This window comes from Oncorhynchus clarkii, chromosome 5 (assembly GCF_045791955.1).
Source record: "Oncorhynchus clarkii lewisi isolate Uvic-CL-2024 chromosome 5, UVic_Ocla_1.0, whole genome shotgun sequence".
Classification (NCBI taxonomy): Eukaryota; Metazoa; Chordata; class Actinopteri; order Salmoniformes; family Salmonidae; genus Oncorhynchus; species Oncorhynchus clarkii.
This window is the reverse complement of record NC_092151.1, coordinates 30213837-30239569: the sequence shown is the minus strand read 5'-3', so window position 1 is coordinate 30239569 and position 25733 is coordinate 30213837. Positions and strand designations below refer to the sequence as shown.

At 41.5% G+C, this 25733-nt stretch overlaps 1 protein-coding gene across 1 annotated transcript in view; it reads right to left on the bottom strand.

Moving 5' to 3' along the window:
- LOC139408644 (pappalysin-1-like) overlaps nt 1-13240 on the bottom strand; it is a 115346-nt gene extending 102106 nt beyond the window's left edge. The window contains exons 1-2 of the mRNA XM_071152796.1: nt 12681-13240; nt 3242-4343 (exon numbers count right to left, since the gene is read on the bottom strand). Of these exons, the coding sequence (XP_071008897.1) occupies nt 3242-4343; nt 12681-13071 (1493 nt within the window). The 5' untranslated portion in view covers nt 13072-13240. The remainder of the gene's footprint in view (nt 1-3241; nt 4344-12680) is intronic.
- Between the last annotated feature and the right edge of the window lie 12493 nt (nt 13241-25733).

The following is a 25733-nucleotide window of genomic DNA, read 5'->3' as shown; positions in this document are numbered from 1 at the left end:
AGACAATACTTTCATTAGAGTTACCAGCCTCAGACATTGCAGCCCAAATAAATGCTTCACGGAATTCAAGTAACAGACACATCTCAACATCAACTGTTCAGAAGAGACGGCGTGAATCAGACCTCCATGGTCGAATTGCTGCAAAGAAACCACTACTAAAGGACAGCAATAATAAGAAGAGACTTGCTTGGGCCAAGAAACATGAACAATGGACATTAGACTGATGAAAATCTGTCCTTTGGTCTGATGAGTCCAAATTTGAGATTTTTGGTTCCAACCGGCGTGACTTTGTGAGACACAGAGTAGCTGAACGGATGATCTCCGCATGTGTGGTTCCCACCGGGAAGCATGGAGGAGGAGGTGGGATGGTGCTTTGATGGTGACACTGTCAGTGATTTATTTAGAATTCAAGGCACATTTAACCAACATGGCTAACACAGCATTCTGCAGCGATACACCATCCCATCTGGTTTGCGCTTAGTGGGACTACCATATGTTTTCAACAGGACAACACCGCCAGGCTGTGTAAGGGAAATTTGACCAAGAAGGAGAGTGATGGGGTGCTGCATCAGATGACCGGGCCTCCAATCACCCTACCTCAATCCAATTGAGATGGTTTGGGATGAGTTAGACCACAGAGTGAAGGGAAAGCAGCCAACAAGTGTTCAGCATATGTGTGAACTCCTTCAAGACTGTTGGAAAAACATACCAGGTGAAGCTGATTGAGAGAATGCCAAGAGTGTGCAAAGGCAAAGGGCGGCTCTTTGAAAAATCTCAAATCTAAAATATATTTTGATTTGTTTAACACTTTTTTGGTTACTACATGATTCCATATGTGTTATTTCATAGTTTTGATGTCTTCACTATTATTCTACAATGTAGAAAATAGTCCAAATAAAGAATGAGTAGGTGTGTCCAAACTTTTGACTGGTACTGTATTTTTTGCTAACGTGCAATATGATGGGGTTCCCTAGTTTTGCTGGTTTGCCTAGGAGGGATTCCTGAGCAAGAAAAGGTTGAAGACCCCAGTCCTATAAAATTCTTCCAGAGGCTTAAAGAGAAGAGCAATACCAGTGCAAAGACGTATCGGGCGCCCGTTTTCCCCTGCCGAGGGAGATATACTTCCCCCACAAAAATGTCTCTCGAAGGTAGTGTTACACTGAAATGAGTCCCTACCGCCGCTAGCAGAGTGATGCTGGCCGCTCTCCTTGACCTCTAATTGCTCCTTCTGGTCTGTCTAGAGTGTCATTGTTTCCAATCTCACTAGCTCTCCAATCAATCTAGCTTAATTAGGGCTACAGAGTATAGACAGAGAGCAAGGGAGAGAAAAGAGGTTGAAAAATGAAAAGAGAAAAGATCTGTCTGGGCTCTTCCCGTGTTTCGTTGGTTTGGCCCCCCAAGTGTGGGAAGCTGATTGAGCCTGTGTGAAAGCCAGATTGGACTAACAGTCCCAGAGAACACCCAGCTGGGCCAGACACACACACCGCCGGGGGTAGAGTTACACTCTGCTTAAAAAGGGCCAGCCAGGAGACAGTAGGACTGACTGACTGTGTATCAAAACCTCACAATCATGGACAGTGGATCACAGCATTGAGTAAGAACATTTTTGAGGGTAGAATGCACAGAATGCCATGTCAGGAACATACACTGAGTGTACAAAACATTAGGAAAACATCCCCTTTTGCCCTTAGAACAGACTCATTCATTGTGGGGTTCCACAAGGATGCTGGCCCATGTTCACTGCAAAGCTCTCCACAGTTGTGTCAAGTTGTCTGGATGTCCTTTTAGTGGTGGACCATTCTTGATACACATGAAAAACTGTTGAGTGTGAAAAACCCAACAGCGTTGCAGTTCTTGACACACTTAAACCGGTGCGCATGGCACCTACTACCATACCCTGTTCAAAAGCATTTCAATCTTTTGTCTTGCCCATTCACCCTTTGAATGGCACACATACACAATCCATGCCTCAAGGCTTAAAAATCCTCCCTTAACCTGTCTAATCCCCTTCATCTACACTGATTGAAGTGGATTTAACAAGTGACATCAAAAAGGAATCATAGCTTTCACCTGGATTCACCTGGTCAGTCTAGGAATCATAGCTTTCACCTGGATTCACCTGGTCAGTCTAGGAATCATAGCTTTCACCTGGATTCACCTGGTCAGTCTAGGAATCATAGCTTTCACCTGGATTCACCTGGTCAGTCTAGGAATCATAGCTTTCACCTGGATTCACCTGGTCAGTCTAGGAATCATAGCTTTCACCTGGATTCACCTGGTCAGTCTAGGAATCATAGCTTTCACCTGGATTCACCTGGTCAGTCTAGGAATCATAGCTTTCACCTGGATTCACCTAGTCAGTCTAGGAATCATAGCTTTCACCTGGATTCACCTGGTCAGTCTAGGAATCATAGCTTTCACCTGGATTCACCTGGTCAGTCTAGGAATCATAGCTTTCACCTGGATTCACCTGGTTATTCTAGGAATCATAGCTTTCACCTGGATTCACCTGGTCAGTCTAGGAATCATAGCTTTCACCTGGATTCACCTGGTTAGTCTAGGAATCATAGCTTTCACCTGGATTCACCTGGTCAGTCTAGGAATCATAGCTTTCACCTGGATTCACCTAGTCAGTCTAGGAATCATAGCTTTCACCTGGATTCACCTGGTCAGTCTAGGAATCATAGCTTTCACCTGGATTCACCTGGTCAGTCTAGGAATCATAGCTTTCACCTGGATTCACCTGGTTATTCTAGGAATCATAGCTTTCACCTGGATTCACCTGGTCAGTCTAGGAATCATAGCTTTCACCTGGATTCACCTGGTTAGTCTAGGAATCATAGCTTTCACCTGGATTCACCTGGTTAGTCTACGTCATGGAAAGAGCAGGTGTTTCTACTGTTTTGTGCACTCAGTGTATATAATACTTGATTGTACTTACAATGACTTTTTCTTGAACAATTTTCTGACACAAAACTGTTGACTAGACCCTGACAAATCCTAAATTGACGATGCATATCAAATGGATATGAAACTCTCCATTTGACATCAATGTATGATTTGTGAGATTTTGGCGCTAATTCTGGCCCTCAGCTGTCTTGAACATCTGTTTCAAATGCCTATGCAAATCTCTCATTAACATCAATTCATGATCTGTGAGAAACTCTTAAAATTGAACACCAAGCTATATCTTTGTTTAGGACTCATGAAGCAGAGATAAAAGCACAGACAGAGAGCTGACCTGTGTGGAGAGGAGCGGTTGAAGCAGGTCTTGGTCACATCCGTCACATTGGGGTTACAGCAGTCTCCGTTGTCGTAGAAGAAGTTGTCCCAGTTACACTCGGGGTCGCACACCCCGTTGCCCTGCTTGTACTCGGGGCATCGGCTGCGGTGCCTCTTACAGTCGCCCGCGTCGAAGCCCGTCAGTGTGTGGTTGCACTCTGGGTCACATGCCTCGTCACCCACTTTGCTGATGTCACAGTTGGCCAGGACCAGACGGTTGCGCAGGGAGGAGTTGGTGACGTTGTGGACGCTCAACTCCCAGGTGATGTTGTAGACAGCGAAGGCCTTGTTGAGGTCCTGGTGTTGCAGTTGGATCTGATGAGGCATGACAGTGGGCCTGCGCCCAGCATCATCCCACACGTTGACCACACGGTATCGCATCGTCTTGGGTTTCCGGAAGGTCCAGGTGCGGTTGTAGTTGGTCACCACTTCCACGTTATCGCAGATAGTTTGACCACAGGTTGGGGGTTCCAGGGTGGTATCCAAGGACCCTCCACTTCCACTTCCTCCTACCCCTTCAGCCTGTCCCACCCTGCTGCTGCTACCCTCCTCTTGCTGGGGGAAGCTGCCATCCTTCACAGTCAGCCACTTTCTGGCAGGGTGCTCAAAGGTCTCCCGGATCACCAGCTGAGGCGCATCTTGAGGATCCTCGTGACCCTGCATATCCCTGATTATCTGCCTCTGTCCCCGAGCCTCCCTCCACAGATTTACCCTCTCCACAGCCCCACGGTAGTTATGGTTCAGAGCGTTCCCGCCCACCATCAGCACCTTGCACTTCTTGGTTAGATAGCTGAAGACGTTGCCCGACTGTTCCCGGCTAACACCCACCTGGGCGCCGTTGACGTAGAGTTTCATGTAGAGGCCGTCGTAGGTTACTGCCAGGTGGGCCCAGGTGTTGGGCAGGTATTGGCCATTGGAGTGGATGGAGGTGACTTTGTGGGCACGGTCTGTCTTTAAGGAGAAGAAGAAGCGTGGGTCGCAGTTGCCCTGCTCACTGACCGCCCGGATGCCCAGCAGCCAGCCCCGGTCGCTGGAGGCATAGAAACACTTATCATACAGACCTGGGAGAAAGCAGAGAGCGAGAGAGTCAGTTAACATGAGATAGAGAGACATGGTAAGAAAGAAAGAGGGAGAGAGACAGAGAATAGAAGGATAGAAAGAGAGAAAAAAAGAGAGAATGAAGCTTTGACTTTCAGATGTTCTTTAGTACGTTACCTAAGAGACACCTTCAATTAAGGTTGCACTATGCAGAAATCGCTCCACCATTTCCTGGTTGCTAAAACTCTAATAGTTTGCCAAATTTCAGTTACATTACAAAATAAGCTTGTATAGTGTAGAGAATTGTACCATCTAAACAGCTGTGAAATATATATTCCATAACCCCAAAAAATAAATTGTTGTTTCAGCTGTTTGAAGCTGGTGTACAAAACCGAAAGTAAAAGAGGCAAAAACAAAAGAACAGGAAGCATAGAAATAGCACACATAGAACAGATCTACCGCTTCTTAGACTTGCTTTCAAGTAGAATGATAGATCTATAACTCACATTTCTATGTGAATTTGGCCAGGTCACCCAAAAGGTTACATAGTGCAACTTCAATTAAAAGAGAACAACACAATCCAGATAGAAAGAGAGAGAGGGAGAAAGAGCCAGAGCGTTGGATAGTTCACTGATCACCTCTGGGACAGAGAGAAAGAGCAGATGTTAGTCAACACTGAGCAGCACTGGGAGCCAGCATTTGTATTCTCAGTTAATAACATTTTTAAAGTTTAGTCTCAGGGGCTTCACCGCTTTGTCTCCTGAACATCATCAACCTAGGAGGTCTGCCTCGAGTCACCCTTATCCAATTTACTGTTCATTTGACATATTTTGAAATGAAACAGTAAAATCAACAGTAAAATGTAGACACTCTACTGTAAAGTTTGTCTTATAATTCATCCAACAAAACATCAAATGCATCAGTGTGTCACGTAATCACATTCTCTCATTCATCAGATGTAGGCATTAACAAGGTACAGATTATGTCGTAGATGTACTAAAATTATACATTTGAAGATAGCATCAGAAAAATGTCCTGGAAATTGAGTTAAGGTGCATGCAGTATTTAGCTTGGGGAGACCCATAGACTCTTACAATGAATATTTCATGAATATGAGGCCATTTTAACATTTTGGGGAACCAGAAGATGTAGTTTCATGCAAAACCCTTGTTACGCTAGAGGCACCAAAACACCTTTTTCCTGTTGCACTTGGAAAGCATACAGTATGTCAAGTTCAGTGTGGTAATGTGTTTTCACTTCCCAGGGGATCTCTGAATGCTAAATGTTTATGTTTAGTGTGTGTGTGTGTGTGTGTGTGTGTGTGTGTGTGTGTGTGTGTGTGTGTGTGTGTGTGTGTGTGTGTGTGTGTGTGTGTGTGTGTGTTTGAGTGTGTGTTGTGTTGTGTTCATGAGTGCATACATGTGTGAACAGTTCATGTGTATACGCCTATGCACATACACCAGAGCACACTGACATGCCTAGCAGAGCCCATCAAGCATGAGGGAATCCATGTGCTCACAAAATATTTTGGGGACCACCACTGCTACAAACACGAGGGAAAGCAGCTCCCGAGTGGTGCAGCGGTCTAAGGCACTACATCCCAGTGTAAGAGGCATCACTACAGTCCCTGATTCAAATCCAGGCTGTATCCCATCCTGCTGTGATTGGGAGTCCCATAGGGCCGGTGTGGGCTGTCATTGTAAATAAGAATTTGTTCTTAACTGACTTGCCAAGTTAAATAAAGGTTCAATCTCCATTCCTTCCCAGTCCACATAACGCAATAAAGAGACCCAAGCTGGTTTCAGGACTTCTTCATACAATGTGAACCAGGTAGGAGTATCCAATGCAATCCCCAACCCATCTTTGTTACTCCGTCTATATAGGACTTTTTTTTATTTAACTTGGAAAGTTAGTTAAGAACAACTTCCTATTTACAATGACAGCCCTAACCTAGGCAACGCTGAGCCAATTGTGCGCCGCCCTATGGGCCTCCCAATCACAGCCGGTTAAGACACAGCCTGGAATCGAAATAGGGTCTGTAGTGACACCTCAAGCACAGAGATGCAGTACCTTAGACCGCTGCGCCACTCGGGAGCCCACAGTTCCTCAATGAATGAATATGATCATGCTGTTTAAAATCCGATCAGTGTCTTCACTCCCTTTAACATGATGCACATTAAGTAGGAGGATGTCATCATTGTCTGAAAGGGGGATATTCTAATGGCCAAGCCATTCAAAGAGCTTGGTGGGGTTCAATGTCAAGGTCAGCCGTATTTAGTGTGACATCCTCAGTGTTTCCACTACAGTGGAAGGAAAAACTCCTCCATCTGTCAGCTAGTGCACTCAAGGCTAAAAGGTATGTTAAAATGTGTGTTGGGCTTCTAGTGTAAACAGCTGTCATAATTCTGCCATGCTCAATTAATCTAACATAGTACACTTTTCCAGACCCAACCTGCTCTGTGTTTAGATGGGGCACACACATGCACGCATGCACGGACACACACATGCACACACACACACACAGGTATTTGCATACACACACTGAAACTAAGGCTAAAAACCATTCATGTCAGTTTAGAGGGCGACCTTGCTTGCACTTGCCATTTGTCTTCCCCCAAGGATAACACACTCAGGTACAAAAAAAAGAAAACAAACATCAGAGAAATCTGATGAAAAGCAGGGAGAGAGGGAACAATGGAGGCTAGCCCATTGTGTGTGCTTTTGAACTGTTCTGGCTCTGAAAGTCAGGGAAAGGGACATTGCATTCAGACAAAGTGAAGTTTTATTTTTTTTATTTATTTAACTAGGCAAGTCAGTTAAGAGCAAATTCTTATTTCCAATGATGGCCTAGGAACAGTGGGTTAACTGCCTTGTTCAGGGGCAGAACAACAGATTTGTACCTCGTCAGCTCAGGGATTCAATCCAGGAACCTTTCGGTTACTAGTCCAACACGCTAACCACTAAGCTACCCTGCCCCAAGCCACACCGTGTACTTGACATGTTGGGAATGTACATTGATCCTTAGACTCTAAACACAATTCCTAACAGCACCTGGCTCCAGTGGGGGTTTCAATTAAATATTCAAATGACAGTCAATTACAAGTCAATTTCATTTTGCTCTATAACTAACTGGAGACATTTTTCAACAATGTAATTAACTTGAAATCTTCTCATTACATTTAATGATTCAAAAGAGAATTGTGTAATATGCAAATGATCTCGTGGCAAACCTATACAGTAAAAGACATCTTGGGGAAAATTACATTTATAATTTTCCAGCCTTAGATTATCTCAACAGAAACACCAAAGCTCATCTACCTAAAGTCTGAAATCAAGAGACTACACGTAGCCTTTTGCTGTATGCCCTGTGGCTTTCCTCAAATGTATTATATAACTAGAAATCTGGCTATTCAAGTTCAATACCCAGCTATCTCATTAGAAATACAGTATGTCAAAATGTTGACATTTAACCAAAGTAGTTATGTCATCTTAGATGTTATATGTCATAGATGTTATATGTCTTAGATGTTATATGTCTTCTTAGATGCTATGTCATTGATGTTGTATTTCTTAGATGTTATATGACATCTTAGATGTTATATGTCTTCTTAGATGTTATAAGACTTCTTAGATGTTTTATGTCTTCTTAGATGTTATATGTCTTAGATGTTATATGTATGTCTTAATGTTATATGTGTTCTTAGATGTTATATGTCTTCTTAGATGTTATATGTCTTCTTGGAGGTTTTTTGTCATCTTAGATGTTATATGTATTCTTAGATGTTATATGTCTTAGATGTTATATGTCTTCTTAGATGTTATATGTCATCTTAGATGTTATATGTCATTGGTTATTAGTTATATATCATCTCACAACTAAACCCTGCATAGCACTAGTGCATCACTGCTGATGCATCTGCCAACACAGGCATTTATTGTCTACAGCTGGTCATGGAAGAGAAACTCTGATCCACTGTCTTGCATTTTCCTTTCTCTGATGCGGGACATGCATTCATGACCTGGTAAAAGGGCAAAAGGTCAAAAGGTCAGATGTAAAAGTCATCTCACATTAGGACAGGGAACATGTGTGACATGAACTGCCATGAGGATGTAAAGCACATGGCAGCATTCAGTCAAGTTAAATTACAGTTTGAGTGTCCCCTTCCTCTTTAAAGACCATCTTTATGTATCTTTCAAAAGCGGGACACCAATTGTAACCACATGTCAACATGTCACAATATGGAGAAGGGAAGTTACAGGGGCTCCTCACATTTTTTGGACTGGAGGGTTAGCTCAAAGTGTCTACGCTAAAGCAAAAACCATCGTCCTTGTTTCTAAAATTAAAGGCTGCTCAGTGACTGGTGTTGGTATAGGGTTTGCTCGGGGTTGAACGAGTGCGCAAATCAATCCAATGAAATCGCAACACTGAGCTATTCCATTACTGCTACAATGGAATCTACCCTGGCTTCCTTTTTTCCCTTATTTTTGGGTGGTCCTTTCTACTTCCTGTTTGCGCATGCTCATTTTGTCAGCGCTGTTCATGGTCCTGAATCTTGTTGTTCTGCTGGAATCATTCTCCTGCAGTTCCATTGGCCACATCTGCATTACAAATGACAAAGTGTGTGTGTGTGTGTGTGTCATACAGGTCAGTTTAAAATCCCCAGCTGTTCTTACTGATTGATACCAGTAAGCAGACAGCGGGCACATCTCCTCATGTCAATAGGCAGTGAGTTATCCTGGCAAGTGCCCATCATGAATGAATGCCTCTCTGTGTGTCTCAGAGCAAATGTTACATAGTAGCTACCACAAACAAACAGATATTACTGAGTACATTTCATACTGTACACATGTCAACAATGCAACATACATACATCGTGGGCCCTACATATGTCAGCAATGCAACATATGTACATATATATGTTGGTTCCTGAGTCCTGGAACACCTGGCTGGCTGTGAAAGTGGTTTGGACTAGGACTTCATGAAGTATTCTACTAGCTCTGGTTTTGGGCTGTAGAGTCAATAAAGACCAGAAAGGAATCACAGACACATTTTTACAGGAGTTATCTCTGGTCCTCCGCCAGTCACTTTGGTCCACTCAGAGGTCTCCCTGTGTGTGTTGTATGGTAAACACTAAGTATATACCACACTACTGTACTACTCGTCTCCCCTCAATTATCAAACGGTGAGTTGACACACTCAATCAAAAAGCAGTGACAGTGATAAAAACAACTAGGGTGAAACAGCTGTAGAAAACAAGCCCGGGTCAAAACTACAGGATGAGACTGCTTTAGGCCTGGGATTGTTGGATTTAAAAGATTAGGCATTATAATATTTGTCGATTGGGATTTTATTTGTATTTTTTATTATTACAAGGGTCTTTTCCCAAACACACTAATCTTAATGTTATGAAAACAAACAATAAAATGACATGCATAGGATAGGCTAAGACAAGTATGAGGTTAATATGCATTGTTGTGAAAGGGCTCTTAAGTAAGCATTTCACAGTAAAGTCTACACCTGTTGTATTTGGCATATTACAAATAAAATGTGATTTGATTTGAATATAAGTGATATAACATTACTCCGTCGGGCTAAGACATTCATCTGAATCACAAAGCTCTCAACAGATTCCCCAACGAGTTGAAATGCCTAGAGAGAATTTAATAAGGGTCTGGCTTAGGCTGCCCCCAACCCCAGACCAAACCTACACTCTGAGAAAACAAGGTGTTCTCTAGAACCTGAAAGGGTTCTTTGGCTGTCCCCATAGGAGAACCCTTTATAGTTCCACGTAGAACCCTTTTGATTCCAGGTAGAACCCTTTGAGATCCATGTAGTTCTACGTGGAACACAAATGAGTTCTACTTCGAGCCAAAAAGGGTTCTCCTGGGGGGATAGCCAAAGAGTGTAGCTAAGAGCGTAGCTAATAGACCAGGACAATATGGGCAAAAATCTATATCCCGATAAATTGACTGAATTATCACTATAATGATAAATTGAACGCTAAGTTCATAATGTATTATTATTTTTTTTTTTTTACATATTACCCTTAAAACTACTTCTACTACGACTTGAAATATTGTAGCTATCAATTGTCCCATCAACAATCACCCATACTAGCTAACATTTCATTTCAAACTTTACATGTCTCCAGTATAGGTTATTTATCGTAATGAACGATATCAGCAAAATGTTCGCAATAAGTGGTCGATGTTAATAATTTGTGGTTTATTGTCCCAGCTCTACTCCTACCCACTGGGCACAGCCTTCAATTCAACTTATCTTCCAAGTTGGTTCAACGTCATTTAATTGAAATGATGTGGAAACAACATTGACTCAACCAGTGTGTCCAGTGGCTAGACCAGTGTTTCCCAAACTTGGTCCTCTGGGAGGCAAGGGGTGCACGTTTTGGTTTACCCTTACACTACACAGCTGATTCAAATAATCAACTAGTCATCAAGCTTTGAATCAGCTGTGTAGTGTTGGGGCAAAAATCTAAATGTGCATCCCTTGTGGTCCCAAGGACCACGTTTGGGAAAAGCTGGGGTAGCCACACATCCAGACACAAATACAGAACACACGTACACGCAAAAACAGGGATGGTACAGTAGACCAGAATATACAGTATGTGTGTCTCAGTCCATGAGAGGCCTTCACTAAGTACAATAACAGGTCTATCATAATAAACATACTATGCTAAACAACACATTAATCAAGATTGCCTTAGCAGAAGTGTGTGTGTCTGTGTGCGTGAAACCCTCCCTTCTCAAGGGTAAGTGCCTCACAAGGGGTAAACTACAATAGTACGCATCTGCACACAAGCAGTCAGTTGTTTGCTACGCTCCCTGTTGGCAGCCCATGGGATCGAATCTCATACCAATCTACATCAGAAGCAGTGGCACAGACACCGAAATATATAAACAGTACATAGACCTAAATTTGAAAGAAATGCCGTCAAAGATTTGGCATTGTGGATTTCAGAATAACATGAAATAGTTTTGCCAGCTCGGTGTCTTCTCAATAATGTTCTGTGCTCGCTCACACAATAGTCTCTAAAGACGGGTTCTTTCCGGCAATGTAGGCTACCGTGTGCCGTTGCCTAGTTTACGTTGCGCAAGGTCTCGGATATCCGAGACGACTCACATAACATTCACAAGGTGCGTTGTGCGTGGATGAAGCAGGCTACTTTCTCCCTCCTATCACTTTACAACGCTTAAACCACATATTAAAATCTATAGACTGTACTGCCAAGACCCCCCAATCTATTAGAGGGTTTTAATTTCGTCAATGTTAGCGTCACCTAATGTTAATTGTGTCAAAGTTAGAGTCACCTAATGTTACGCGCATAGCCTATGTCTGCGGCTGGGTTTGAGGGATCTCAAACGCTCATAGCGCGCCACTCCGCGGCTCTATTCCGGTCTCGTAACCTCCACAGCCAATCCAGAAGTGTCGATTGGGAAGCATTTTGGATTTGCGGCACGCACAGTGCTCTCTAGTCACTTCAGAATAAAACATATTTCTCTCACTCTCCCCCTTTGCCTGCTGTGACGTGCCCACGAATTCAACGTTTCTAGCATTACATCATAGTTTAAAATAGCCAGACGCCTCATAAATAACACCATTTCTACGCACGATGACATCACCTGTCAATCAAGTGATGCAGTATAAATGCCAATATCGAACAACCTTAAAATAGGCTAGCTTATCTACAATTGCTATAACCAATATTTGAGTCATTTTACGCATGAAAGTTCATAGAAGGAAATTTTCAAAAAATATACCAGGTTATTCAAACAGTATGTGTATAAAATCCATTCATTACAATGAGGAACTCTGTAGTAATTTCACCTGTGAACGAAAATCGTATCTGAATTATCATACCCAAGTATATGCTTATGCATGCATATACTTGGGTATGATCACTCAGATACGATTTTCGTTTACAGGTTATATTACTACAGGGGTCCTCGTTGTAATGAATGGATTTTATACACATACTGTATGAATAACCTAGAATAACATTTCTGATACTGCTATTTTCAAGGCATTACATCATTGGCGCGGATCAGTTCTGAAATTAACTCACTCTCAACTCACTTATGAGTGCATGTTGTTTTACTGAGACAACCGTGCATGGTTTGATCTAAACAATTATATAATAATAGCCTACAAAGCTAAAGGTGAGTTATGACTTTCATTTGGTTTACTAACATAGCCTACTTTATTGCTTCATGTGTGCGTTTTAATACAATATACAGGTTTCACACTAAACTTTTAAATATGCTTTTGAGTTTTAGGTCGCATAAGACTAATAAAACCATTCCATCATTAATTTGTGAACTGTGACAGTTGTGTAGGCTACCTGCAATCACCGTAGGAGATCGTTGACCTCCTTCTGGTTTGATCCACATCTCCAGCGTAAAATTCCCTCTCGGTATCTCCACGCCCGGCTTAAGCCGAAGTTGGTCACCCCTGCCGGTAAAATAAACAGCTTTCCCCCGACCTGGAGAGTTCTCCTCCGCCTGGGAGGAGCGCCGGCGCTGGCGAGGTACACGTCGTTCCAAGCCGGGCAATGAGCGTTTGCCCCGGGGCAAGCGTGTGGCACAAGCCCCTGGAAAGGTGGCTCTCGCCTCCCTGATACGCACCAAGTCTCTTTTGGATCTCCCCTTTCTCCGGACAGTCCCGCACTCTGATCCAAAACATAAGATGAGTATCACCAGGCAAAGCAGCCAGGGAAAAGTCCAAAGTTTCATTTTCAGGAGAAGAGGTGGTACCACTTTTAAAAAGAGCAATGAATAGAAATAAATTTGAAAAATATAGGCTAAAATTCGTAGGTCCACAATGCTCTTCCCGAGTTTCGCTTTGTTTTGTTTTTTTCTTTACAGCCGCTTGTCAAACCGTAGATTCAGTCTAAATAAACCCATGAAGCATACTGTAATGTCACCCTTTATAATGTTAAGCCACGACCCCCTTTCCTTGCCCATGTAAAAGTAAGACTCTTCTGGAGAGATTCAATGAACACAGGAATATTTGATTCATGCATATGTTCCACGGTGTCTTTTCAATAGGTCTCATTAAACCAAAGGGATGACTAATAAGTTCTCAATCAGAGAGGGGGATGAGGTTGATGGTGCCCCCCATCACTCCTTGGATTGTATGAGTTACTCGCAGAAACCCACAATTGTCCGCCAAACGCTTGTCACACCGTTTTGTTGTTTTCTTATCCCACCTGCAAAACAGTATACAAAATGCCACATATTAAAATTCCAAATAAGTGAAAATAAACCGACCTGTCATTATTTTATTAAAGAAAAATTCCTTGACTTGCTTTTTGATTTTCAAAAGTTGAAATGCACAACATCATCTTGTAAAGCGAGAGAGAGCTGCAGAAGTAATAAGCATTGCGATCCTCATTGATTTGCCTGAAACAGAGAGACACATGGAGAGAGAGAGCCAGCACTGGGCGTCTGCTTTAAGAGCAATTACTCGGAAAGTCTTTTTAAGAGTGAGCAACTGATGTTTCGAATGTTCCGGGCTGTGTTTTTTTTTTTGCCGAAGTGGGAAGTCACAGGTACTCACTGCAATTCCATTTTTCCATGGCACATTGTGATGGGACGGGGTTTACTGAGTTTGGAAAGCGTATGTGTATCCCTCTAGTGGCTACAATTCAAACAATCTAACACATATTCTACACTTTCACTGATTCTGAGGCAAAACAAGAGGACTTAGACTGGTAAGTGACAAGCCATCAAACAATTCTCTTGATGCAGTTAGATACCATCCCTACACGATTTCCTATTTAAAATATATGAAACCAAAGTTGGATGTCATGTCTTAACTCTTAAATGTTCAGCAGTAATCAATGAAATTGTGTAAACACCCAGGATTGGAAAATTCTCTTTCAAGAGTAGGCCAGGAGGCTGAAGTTGGATTTAATAATTGCACAACAAAGCCATCCAAAAACATTACATCTATAATTCCAGTTTAATATCCCACTTGTACTGTAACCTTCCATGTCTGTAGTAAAAGACTGTGCATTAGGTTAACTAAAACAAAGCCGTAGAACTGACCATTTGATGTTCAGCACTTCCACCAGCAAAACGGCATTGTAATTGTAAACTAAGCACCAACCGATTGCCAACATTTTTAAGAAGTTTTTTTTTTTTGTCCAGACTGGCTGTCTTTTTTTTGTCTTTGTCTTTTGTGCAATCTGGACTGGCCTTGATTTCAAAGTCCATGGAAGTACATTTTTGGTCCTGACCGGACCAAATCTGAACCAATCATAGACATATTTCTTTGGTGCAGTCTGGACCGGCTTTGATTTATCCCAAACATAGACATCTATGTTTCGCAAGTTTGGACAGCACAGTACAGTAGAACACAGCAGTGTACAATACATTCAAGTAAAGTATAGTACAGCAAAGTATAGATCAATACAGTAAAGTACGGTATAGTTAAGTGATAATGCCTGAGAAGCTTGTGTTTGGAGGATATATTGGCACGGGTGTTGTTAGGTCTGAGACGAAAACACCGGCAATGTCAGGAATGCTTGAACCAGGTTATGAACACAAACAGTGCAATTAGTGCAACCAATGACAATAGTGAGGGGTGTGTCATAATTGCTAGGTTGATCAGGAATGAATTGAGTGAAACTGTTAAAAGCCCACAGCACATTGAATATATTATGCCATTGTTATCATTAGCATTAGCATCAACAGACATTATTGTTTCATTTAATTTCACCTATATATTTAAATATTTCCAATTTCATTTAAAAAAAAATGTTACATGTAATCTTTTGGTTCAACCATAATGTATAATAAGCATCATCAACAGGGGAAACATATTGGGTGTACTTTGATAAGCTGTAGAAAAAAAACATTTATTTACAAGACCTCTTCACAGAAAGTTTAACTGGTCATTAGAAGGACCTGAGATCAAAGTCAATATTCAGACCACTAGGGGTCAATGTTTTTAAACAGGATATCCAGTAGGCTTCCCTCTGTAGTAGTAGGATCTCAATGTTACCTCCTCTCATTGGTAGAGCAACATGCTCAATGCCTGTGTATTTAAGGGAAATGGGATGGTTAGCTTCAACAAAGTGAGCTGCTACTGGATAGTCTGTGTTCTTACACCTGAGCTGCAGTGTTCAGCTATGCGTTGTTTTAATTGTCTTTCCGTTTGTCCGACATAGGCTTTCTCACATGAACAGGTGAATCGATTACCCCCTTTGTCTTGCATGATATGACACCCCTAACAGGGATTTTTCAACCTGTATGTGGGTGTCTGAAGGATGTTTTTGTAGTGCTATTGCACTGTGCGCATGATCCACATTTGTAGTTCCCATTTGTAATGGGTGTCAAGAGTGTCTGAGTGGGCTCAGGGGGCAGGTCAGATCTCACCAAGATATCCCCAATACTGCGACCATGCTTATAGACCACCAGTGGGGGCTCCTTGAAGAGGTGTCTGATTGCAGAATATGCCATTGCTTTTTCAGGATTGCTTTCATTACACCTGGTGTACTTAGAGCAAAACACTGTTCCGTTATTTTTCTTCTTTGGTTTAGTTTTTAGCAATTAATTTTTGGGATTTTTAGATATTTTCATCATTGCAGCAGTGAGTTTTGTCCTTGCAGCCTCTCATTTTGAATTTATCTGTAATTTTCTTAGAATTGCTGTCAAAATCTGACTGGTGGCCACAGATTTGTTTAACCCTGCATAACTGGCTACATGGTAGACCATTCCTGAGGGGAAGGGGATGCATACTATCCGCACAGCAAGGTATAGCGGTCTGTGGGCTTTGTGTATATGTCTGTATGTAATGCATCATTCTCTTTGATGATCCATAAGTACAGGTAATTTATTTCTCTCATCAGTCTGCATGGTGAATTTGAGATATTCAGTGCTCTCGTTTCAGAGTTTGGAATTCATTTACAGTGGGGCAAAAAAGTATTTAGTCAGCCACCAATTGTGCAAGTTCTCCCACTTAAAAAGATGAGAGAGGCCTGTAATTTTCATCATAGGTACACTTCAACTATGACAGACAAAATGAGGAAAAAAATCTAGAAAATCACATTGTAGGATTTTTAATGAATTTATTTGCAATTTATGGTGGAAAATAAGTATTTGGTCACCTACAAACAAGCAAGATTTCTGGCTCTCACAGACCTGTAACTTCTTCTTTAAGAGGCTCCTCTGTCCTCCACTCATTACCTGTATTAATGGCACCTGTTTGAACTTGTTATCAGTATAAAAAACACCTGTCCACAACCTCATACAGTCACACTCAAAACTCCACTATGGCCAAGACCAAAGAGCTGTCAAAGGACACCGGAAACAAAATTGTAGACCTGCACCAGGCTGGGAAGACTGAATCTGCAATAGGTAAGCAGCTTGGTTTGAAGAAATCAACTGTGGGAGCAATTATTAGGAAATGGAAGACATACAAGACCACTGATAATCTCCCTCGATCTGGGGCTCCACGCAAGATCTCACCCTGTGGGGTCAAAATGATCACAAGAACGATGAGCAAAAATCCCAGAACCACACGGGGGGACCTAGTGAATGACCTGCAGAGAGCTGGGACCAAAGTAACAAAGCCTACCATCAGTAACACACTACACCGCCAGGGACTCAAATCCTGCAGTGCCAGACGTGTCCCCCTGCTTAAGGCAGTACATGTCCAGGCCCGTCTGAAGTTTGCTAGAGAGCATTTGGATGATCCAGAAGAAGATTGAGAGAATGTCATATGGTCAGATGAAACCAAAATATAACTTTTTGGTAAAAACTCAACTCGTCGTGTTTGGAGGACAAAGAATGCTGAGTTGCATCCAAAGAACACCATACCTACTGTGAAGCATGGGGGTGGAAACATCATGCTTTGGGGCTGTTTTTCTGCAAAGGGACCAGGACGACTGATCCGTGTAAAGGAAAGAATAAATGGGGCCATGTATCGTGAGATTTTGAGTGAAAACCTCCTTCCATCAGCAAGGGCATTGAAGATGAAACGTGGCTGGGTCTTTCAGCATGACAATGATCCCAAACACACTGCCCGGGCAACGAAGGAGTGGCTTCGTAAGAAACATTTCAAGGTCCTGGAGTGGCCTAGCCAGTCTCCAGATCTCAACCCCATAGAAAATCTTTGGAGGGAGTTGAAAGTCCGTGTTGCCCAGCAACAGCCCCAAAACATCACTGCTCTAGAGGAGATCTGCATGGAGGAATGGGCCAAAATATCAGTAACAGTGTGTGAAAACCTTGTGAAGACTTACAGAAAACATTTGACCTCTGTCATTGCCAACAAAGGGTATATAACAAAGTATTGAGATAAACTTTTGTTATTGACCAAATACTTTTTTCCACCATAATTTGCAAATGAATTCATTAAAAATCCTACAATGTGATTTTCTGGATTTTTTTTCTCATTTTGTCTGTCATAGTTGAAGTGTACCTATGGTGAAAATTACAGGCCTCTCATCTTTTTAAGTGGGAGAACTTGCACAATTGGTGGCTGACTGAAAACCTTTTTGCCCCACTGTAGTTCCTGCCGACTTCCTTCCCAGAGCACAAAAGGATTCTATGTATCTCTTCCATAGGATGATTTTAGAAAGTAGGGGGTGTATCTCTGTTTTGTAAATGAGTGCTTTTTCAAATTGTCCCACACACAGATTCACATAGTTTGGGGCAAAAGGGGAGCCCATGGCGACACCCTGAATTTGAAGGGAAAAGTCTGACTCAAAGATGAAGTAGTTATTGGATAATATCAGTTCAGCGAGTTGCAAGATGCAATTGGATGGAGCAAGGGTCTTCTCTGCTGAAGCAAGTGTGGAATGTTAGAGTACAAATACTCCACATCAAAAGTGGCCAGGAGGGTGCCCTTTAATTAAAAACATTATTTGGATGAATTTATTCATAGTATTTTTTGTTCTTTATCTATGGACGCGACTCAGTCGTTCTAAATGTTCCATTGCCACACTGGCTGGCAACGTTCTTATCCCTTGCTTGCTAGCTAGCCAGCCAACTATGGCTTACTTACAGTCACCTCAAATAGTGCAGCCAGAAAAACAACAAAGTATCTGAATTTGTTTAAGCTGTTTTCTAGTGACATTTATTTGGATACATTCATATCAATGAGCCAATGAGGCACGATTTCGCCTGGCATAGAAAATGTGCTCTCTTGTCAGGACACTGTTGTTCATAGGAGCTAGCCAACAACACAGCTAACAGAATCACTTCCACTTCAAACTGAAGCAGGAAAGACTGCAAGCTCGCTGCACTTCCTTTCATTTGACCTTTTTTCAATTTATATTTCTTTGTATATATCCATAAAAATGATTCCAAAGGAATCATGATTTTGACTGGCTGAGAAACACGTTCCGGCACGTTCATTACTATGGGACAGCTGGAATTTGAATATTGAATTTTTTTCAAATGTCATAGAGACAGACAGCAAGGTTTGTAAAATCTACACTGTTGTAAACTAAATGTTAATCTTAAAGAAATGTGAGATAATGACTAGAGGCTTTTTATAGTGGAGATCAAGTTTATAAATTGATTGGCTGGGCTGATTATACAGTGGATTGCGCAGTCAGATGGAACATATTAAATAGGCATTTCAACGGCATAGAGTTAGCCGGTGGTAACCTGTGGAATAGACACCGGCTGGAATGTGGTTTTAACCAATCAGCATTCAGGATTAGACCCACACATTGTATAATACAGTATAATGTACTGTATTGTACCCTACTTTAAAAACATTATGGGTTGCCCCCCCCCCCCCCCCCTTATGTTGTGCCGTGGCGGAGATCTTTGTGGGCTATACTCGGCCTTGTCTCAGGATGGTAAGTTGGTGGTTGAAGATATCCCTCTAGTGGTGTGGGGGCTGTGCCTTGGCAAAGTGGGTGGGGTTATATCCTTCTTGTTTGGCCCTGTCCGGGGGTGTCATCGGATGGGGCCACAGTGTCTCCTGACCCCTCCTGTCTCAGCCTCCAGTATTTATGCTGCAGTAGTTAATGTGTCGGGGGGCTAGGGTCAGTTTGTTATATCTGGAGTACTTCTCCTGTCCTATCCGGTGTCCTGTGTGAATTTAAGTATGCTCTCTCTAATTCTCTCTTTCTCTCTTTCTTTCTCTCTCTCGGAGGACCTGAGCCCTAGGACCATGCCTCAGGACTACCTGACAAAATGACTCCTTGCTGTCCCCAGTCCACCTGGCCGTGCTGCTGCTCCAGTTTCAACTGTTCTGCCTGTGATTATTATTATTTGACCATGCTGGTCATTTATGAACATTTGAACATCTTGGCCATGTTCTGTTATAATCTCCACCCGGCACAGCCAGAAGAGGACTGCCCCCCCCCCCACATTGCCTGGTTCCTCTCTAGGTTTCTTCCTAGGTTTTGGCCTTTCTAGGGAGGTTTTCCTAGCCACCGTGCTTCTATACCTGCATTGCTTGCTGTTTGGGGTTTTAGGTTGGGTTTCTGTACAGCACTTTGAGATATCAGCTGATGTACGAAGGGCTATATAAATAAATTTGATTTGATACTTTACAAACTAAACTGTACTGCACTGTGCTCTACCCTTCTGAATTAAACACTACTGTACTGCATTAAAATGTACTGTGCTCTACTGAATTAAACTACTGTACCATACTCTGCTGTACCGTACTGAATAAAACTCTACTGTCCTGTACCATACTCTACTGTACTGAGCCATACGGTACTGTTCTGTTCAAATTTGTGAAACATAGCCTCTATGATTTGGTCTGGTCTGACCAAATGTGTATTTGTTTGGGTGCGGAGCTCATTAGAATAATACTCAGCATACTTTGCAAGTGTTTCTTTTTACATACACATGTTGGTCATTCAGCAGACCCTCTTATCCAGAGTGACTTATAGTCAGTGCATTCAACTAAGGTAGATCAACAACATAAGTCATAGCAATATATTTTTCTCTCTGTAACCATTACTGAGAATGTTATTGTAGTGGAAGTGGTCTGTTGGTTTATTCTGTTGGTTGGACAACTTTGAATATTATTGCTGCAAGTTTTAATGTCTTTTAGATGTCGTTGTAACGTAATTTTGCTTACTGGGTAGTTGGAAATATATTTTCCCACCACCTAAGTTGACAAATGCGATGTTTTATGGTACTCTTTCATTGCTCTCCCCAGAGACAGTCAGGAATGTCAATGTTTCCCTTTTGTCACCCTGTGGGTTGTTTGGTGTAAATGTATGCTTGAACAGCTGGAAATTGCCACCTACCATAAAGAGGAAACAAACATTAAATATTTGCCTCACTCTTCATACAGTGTTGTGACTTTGTCATGGCAAGGTGGCCACATATTTCCCTTTGTGCCTTAGGAAGGGGACATGACATATGGTGAGAGAGGGCAACCCTGGAATAAGGTTTCAAGTAGACCACTAAGTGTTAAGTAAAAACTTCTTAGCCAAAGACGACAGATAATGTGTCTACCTCTCCAACCCCGATACACTAGATATATACACCCTTTCTTCTGGCTCTCTAGTGACCTCATAAACAGTCTTGTTCTGTGTCGGTCTGGGTCTTGGCCTGCAAGACCTACTGTACTCTAGCTCAGATTGGCACTTACATTGATTGCACTGCAATTCTATCAATGACGCCAGCAGTTGGTGTAGAGACGTGCGAGTACGGTTTCATCTTTTGTCTGGGTCAGGAGATTCTAAACTGAGTGACCTCAAGCCCTGTACTCAACTCTCCTTAGTGGGGTATGTTGATAAAAACTATTTACATTTAGCATCACTCCAACAAGGGAAAAAGTTATTTCTAACAAAGATATCTGCATATATTTCAGGATGTTGTGTAGCCCTGGAAATAAATCATTGTGTAAACATAAGTTTTAAAAACAAAGCTTGTCCAAAAAAACAAGTAGTCTCTTGGTACAATTTACCCCGGGTATGGGACGGGGTAAATTGACCCACCCAGGGGTAAGTGGGTGATGGTAGGTCAAAGTTTAATTCATGGAATGGGGGGTTGATATACTGTGCAGGACCCACTGTAATTACTGGGACAGTGAAGCATTTTCTCTTCTTTTGGCTCTATACTTCAAAACTTTGGATTATGAGCAATGAATACATCAAGCTTGTGACTCTACAAATTTGTTAGATGCATTTGCTGTTTGATTTGGTTGTTTGATTATTTTGTTCTAAATATAAATTCATGGTAAATAATATATTGTGTCATTTGAGTCACTTTTATAGTAAATAAGAATAAAAAAAATTTAAACACTTCTACATAAATGTGGATGCTACCATGGCTACGGATAATCCTGAATGAGGTGTGAATAATGAGTGAGAAAGCTAGATGCACAGATATCCCCCCCCAAAAAATATATTCTGAAACAGGAAATATATCCAACAAATTTGTAGGGTCACAATCTTGATGTAGTCATTGCGTGCTATGAATATGGGACCAAATACTTAACTTTTTACTACTTTAATGCACAAGTGAATTTGGCCAAATACTTTTGCTCCCCTAAAATGGGGGGGACGGACTATGTACAAATACGGTTCACCTGAAATAGATGAAAATACCCTCAAATGAAAGTGACAAGTCTGTACTTAAACAATGACTTTGAGGTTAAATATCAAACATTTTGAAGTATTGAGCCAAAATAAATAAAAAAGTTGCTTTACTTTTCCAATAATAGAGGACACTGTATATCTTAAAAGTATGCCAACATTCAGATATACTGTTGAAGTCTGAAGTTTACATACACCTTAGCCAAATACATTTAAATTCCGTTTTTCATAATTCCTGACATTTAATCCTACTAAAAATTCCCTGTTTTAGGTCAGTTAGGATCATCACTTTATTTTAAGAATGTGAAATGTCAGAATAATAGTAGAGAGAATTATTTATTTCAGCTTTTATTTCTTTCATAACATTCCCAGTGGGTCGGAAGTTTACATACACTTAATTAGTATTTTGTAGGATTGCCTTTCAACTGTTTAACTTGGGTCAAACATTTCGGGTAGCCTTCCACAAGCGTCCCACAATAAGTTGGGTGACTTTTGGCCCATTCCTCCTTACAGAGCTGGTGTAACTGAGTCAGGTTTGTAGGCCTTCTTGCTCGCACACGCTTTTTCAGTTCTACCCACAAATTTTCTCTAGGATTGAGGTCAGGGCTTTGTGATGGCCACTCCAATACCTTGACTTTGTTGTCCTTAAGACATTTTGCCACAACTTTGGAAGTATGCTTGGGGTCATTGTCCATTTGTAAGACCCATTTTGCGACCAAGCTTTAACTGTTTAACTGATGTCTTGAGATGTTGCTTCAATACATACACATAATTGTCCTGCATCATGATGCCATCTATTTTATGAAGTGCACCAGTCCCTCCTGCAGCAAAGCACCACCACAACATGATGCTGCCACCACTGTGTTTCACGGTTGGGATGGTGTTCTCTGGCTTGCAAGCCTCCCCCTTTTCCTCCAAACATAACGACAGCCATTATGGCCAAACAGTTCTATTTTTGTTTCATCAGGCCAGAGGACATTTCTCCAAAAAGTATGATCATTGTCCCCATGTGCAGTTGCAAACCTTGGTCTGGCTTTTTATTGCAATTTTGGAGCAGTGGCTTCTTCCTTGCTGAGCAGCCTTTCATGTTATGCCGATTATAGGACTCGTTTTACTGTGGATATAGATACTTTTGTACCGGTTTCCTCCAGCATCTTCACAAGGTCCCTTGCTGTTGTTCTGGGATTGATTTGCACTTTTTGCACCGAAGTACGTTCATCTCTAGGAGACAGAACGCATCTCCTTCCTGAACGGTATGAGGGCTGCATGGTCCCATGGTGTTTATACTATTGTTTGTACATATGAATTTGGTACCTTCAGGCGTTTGGAAATTGCTCCCAAGGATGAACCAGACTTGTGGAGTTTTTTCTGAGGTCTTGGCTGATTTATTTTGATTTTCCGATGATGTCAAGCAAAGAGGCACTGAGTTTGAAGGTAGGCCTTGAAATACATCCACAGGTACACCTCCAATTGACTCAAATGATGTCAATTAGCATAACAGAAGCTGCTAAAGCCATGACATTTTCTGGAATTTTCCAAGCTATTTAAAGGCACAGTCAACTTAGTGTATGTTAACTTCTGACCCACTGTAATTGTAACACAGTGAATTATACGTGAAATAATCTGTCTGTAAACAATTGTTGGAAAATGTACTTGTGTCATGCACATAGTAGATGTCCTAACCGACTTGCCAAAACTGTTGGTTAATTAACAAGAAATTCGTGGATTGGTTGAAAAACAAGTTTTAATGACACCAACCTAAGTGTATGTAAATTTCCGACTTCAACTGTAGATCTCTTTGTTCATTATCACTTACACTGCCATTTCTGGACCATTTGTCTGGGACAAGGATGTTGTTTCGATTGTGCCAAATCATAGGCAAGTACATGGGTACATGTTCGTTTTCTGTTTTGTCAATGTACCTCTTCAGTGTCGTTCATTCTACTTTTTTCATCCCTTGTTACTGCTCAAATCAACTTCTTCCCTTCTCTCACTTCCTTGGCTGCTCTCTCAAGAACCTCAATGGCTAAACCCCTGCTTGTTTTATGTTTTTACACACAGGTCATGATGTCTGCTCTGTGACACTATCTTGAGTTCATATGCATGACACGTGGTAAAAAAAAACACTATGCATATTTTCATACGATTTTGGGTGTGTTATTTAACTTTTGTACACCTGCGTTTTTTTGGGGACCGGGAACACAGAATTATATGAAACGAACACAACAAGAGGGATACAACGATCTACTTTGGTTTAGACACAAGCATCATGAAAACTGTAACACTAATTAATTAGACTGAAAATGTTTTTGCAATTTTTTAACTAATTTACTGACCAATTTTTCAGTGTTTCTTCCTTCACAGACTCCATGAAATGGCCTTTTCCAAAATATTTGGTCACATGATAAATTGTGTGTTTCCTAGAAACAAGGGGTGGCTCAACTAACCCTTTGAGTCAATTCACCCCACACTATATATCAACTGGGGAGAACCAGAGCAGTGTGCTTGAAGTTATGACGTTTCCTCTCAATTTCACTATAACTTGCCACCAAAAAACAGGCATGGTTCTAGTGCAGTATCAATCACATTAAAATCAGACAATTGGCTCTACGCCTGGCAATTATACAGGGATGATAGCATCCCATCTTAACCCATGACCTGTGATGCTGTCAGTCATTTTTCCGCTCGTGCCATTTCGTAACTGAAACTAGCAACCCTGGCCTGCAATAGCCCTCTTACATGGATAGTAGTTTAGGTCAACGGTGGGTCAGGGTTGGAAATAAAAAATAACAATGCTGCCATTACGGATATTGCCACTACTACGGAAAAATAGGAGATGCTTTCATGTATCCAGCACATTGTGTCAGAGCAATGAGCATCATGCAATTTAATGCAATGGTGCATCGCTGGTTTTATATTGCATAATAATTTGTATCTGGAAAAAGCATATTGGGAGATCTGATACGGTTAACTGATGCAGTTAAGATTACCATTACCATTCAACTTCCAATCCACGCATAGGCATTTGGGTTGTTATGGCCAGATTACATCTTAATTCTTGCATGGAGCAGAACAATCTGGGAGGGGAGTGACAGCTTTGAGAGAGACAGCATGGGCAGAGGAATGCACGTGTGTGTGTGTGTGTGTGTGTGTGTGTGTGCGTGCATACACCGCCTAAAGTATATCCCTACCATCCCCATCTACCACTGTTGCTGGGAGAATAATATTTGTAATCCAAGGGACTGAATGGTCAACTGACTCAAGTCAAACAGGAAAAAGTCACTGTCCACCATAATCCATTAATGCACTGGGCTTAATCTGCCACTGTGATAAAGTGCAAACCTAAATGCTCTCTCTATTTTTCAGGATGATGCAGAATGCAGAATGCAGCAAAATATATACATTACACAGCACCGCTAGGGAAAGAAGTGGTGAAAATGTCATTCCCCATGACATACAGTTCAGTTGGGTAATGTTACACCAGCTGTAAAAAATGTAATTAATGATGAAATGAGAGTGTCCTAAACCTGTTGCCACAATTGATACGTGCTGGGACCTTGTAAGAACCTGAATCCTTCTAAAAAAATATAATGCTGTAGAACACCCATTAAAGCTTTTAAGATTATAATCCCATGCCACCTACAAAATCATACCAGGGCTAACAGCCATACATGTTTCTATGAAAACCATTACGCATGGAGAATTGCCATAAAACATTTGGTTATTTCTGTGAAGGAGAAAATAGAATTGTAATTCCGTGCCATGTACTATACTATGTATTACATATTAACTAAGAATACACTAAAGAACCATTTCACATGACAAAAATACAACCATAAGTCATATCTAATCTTTTCTAATGCTTACGAC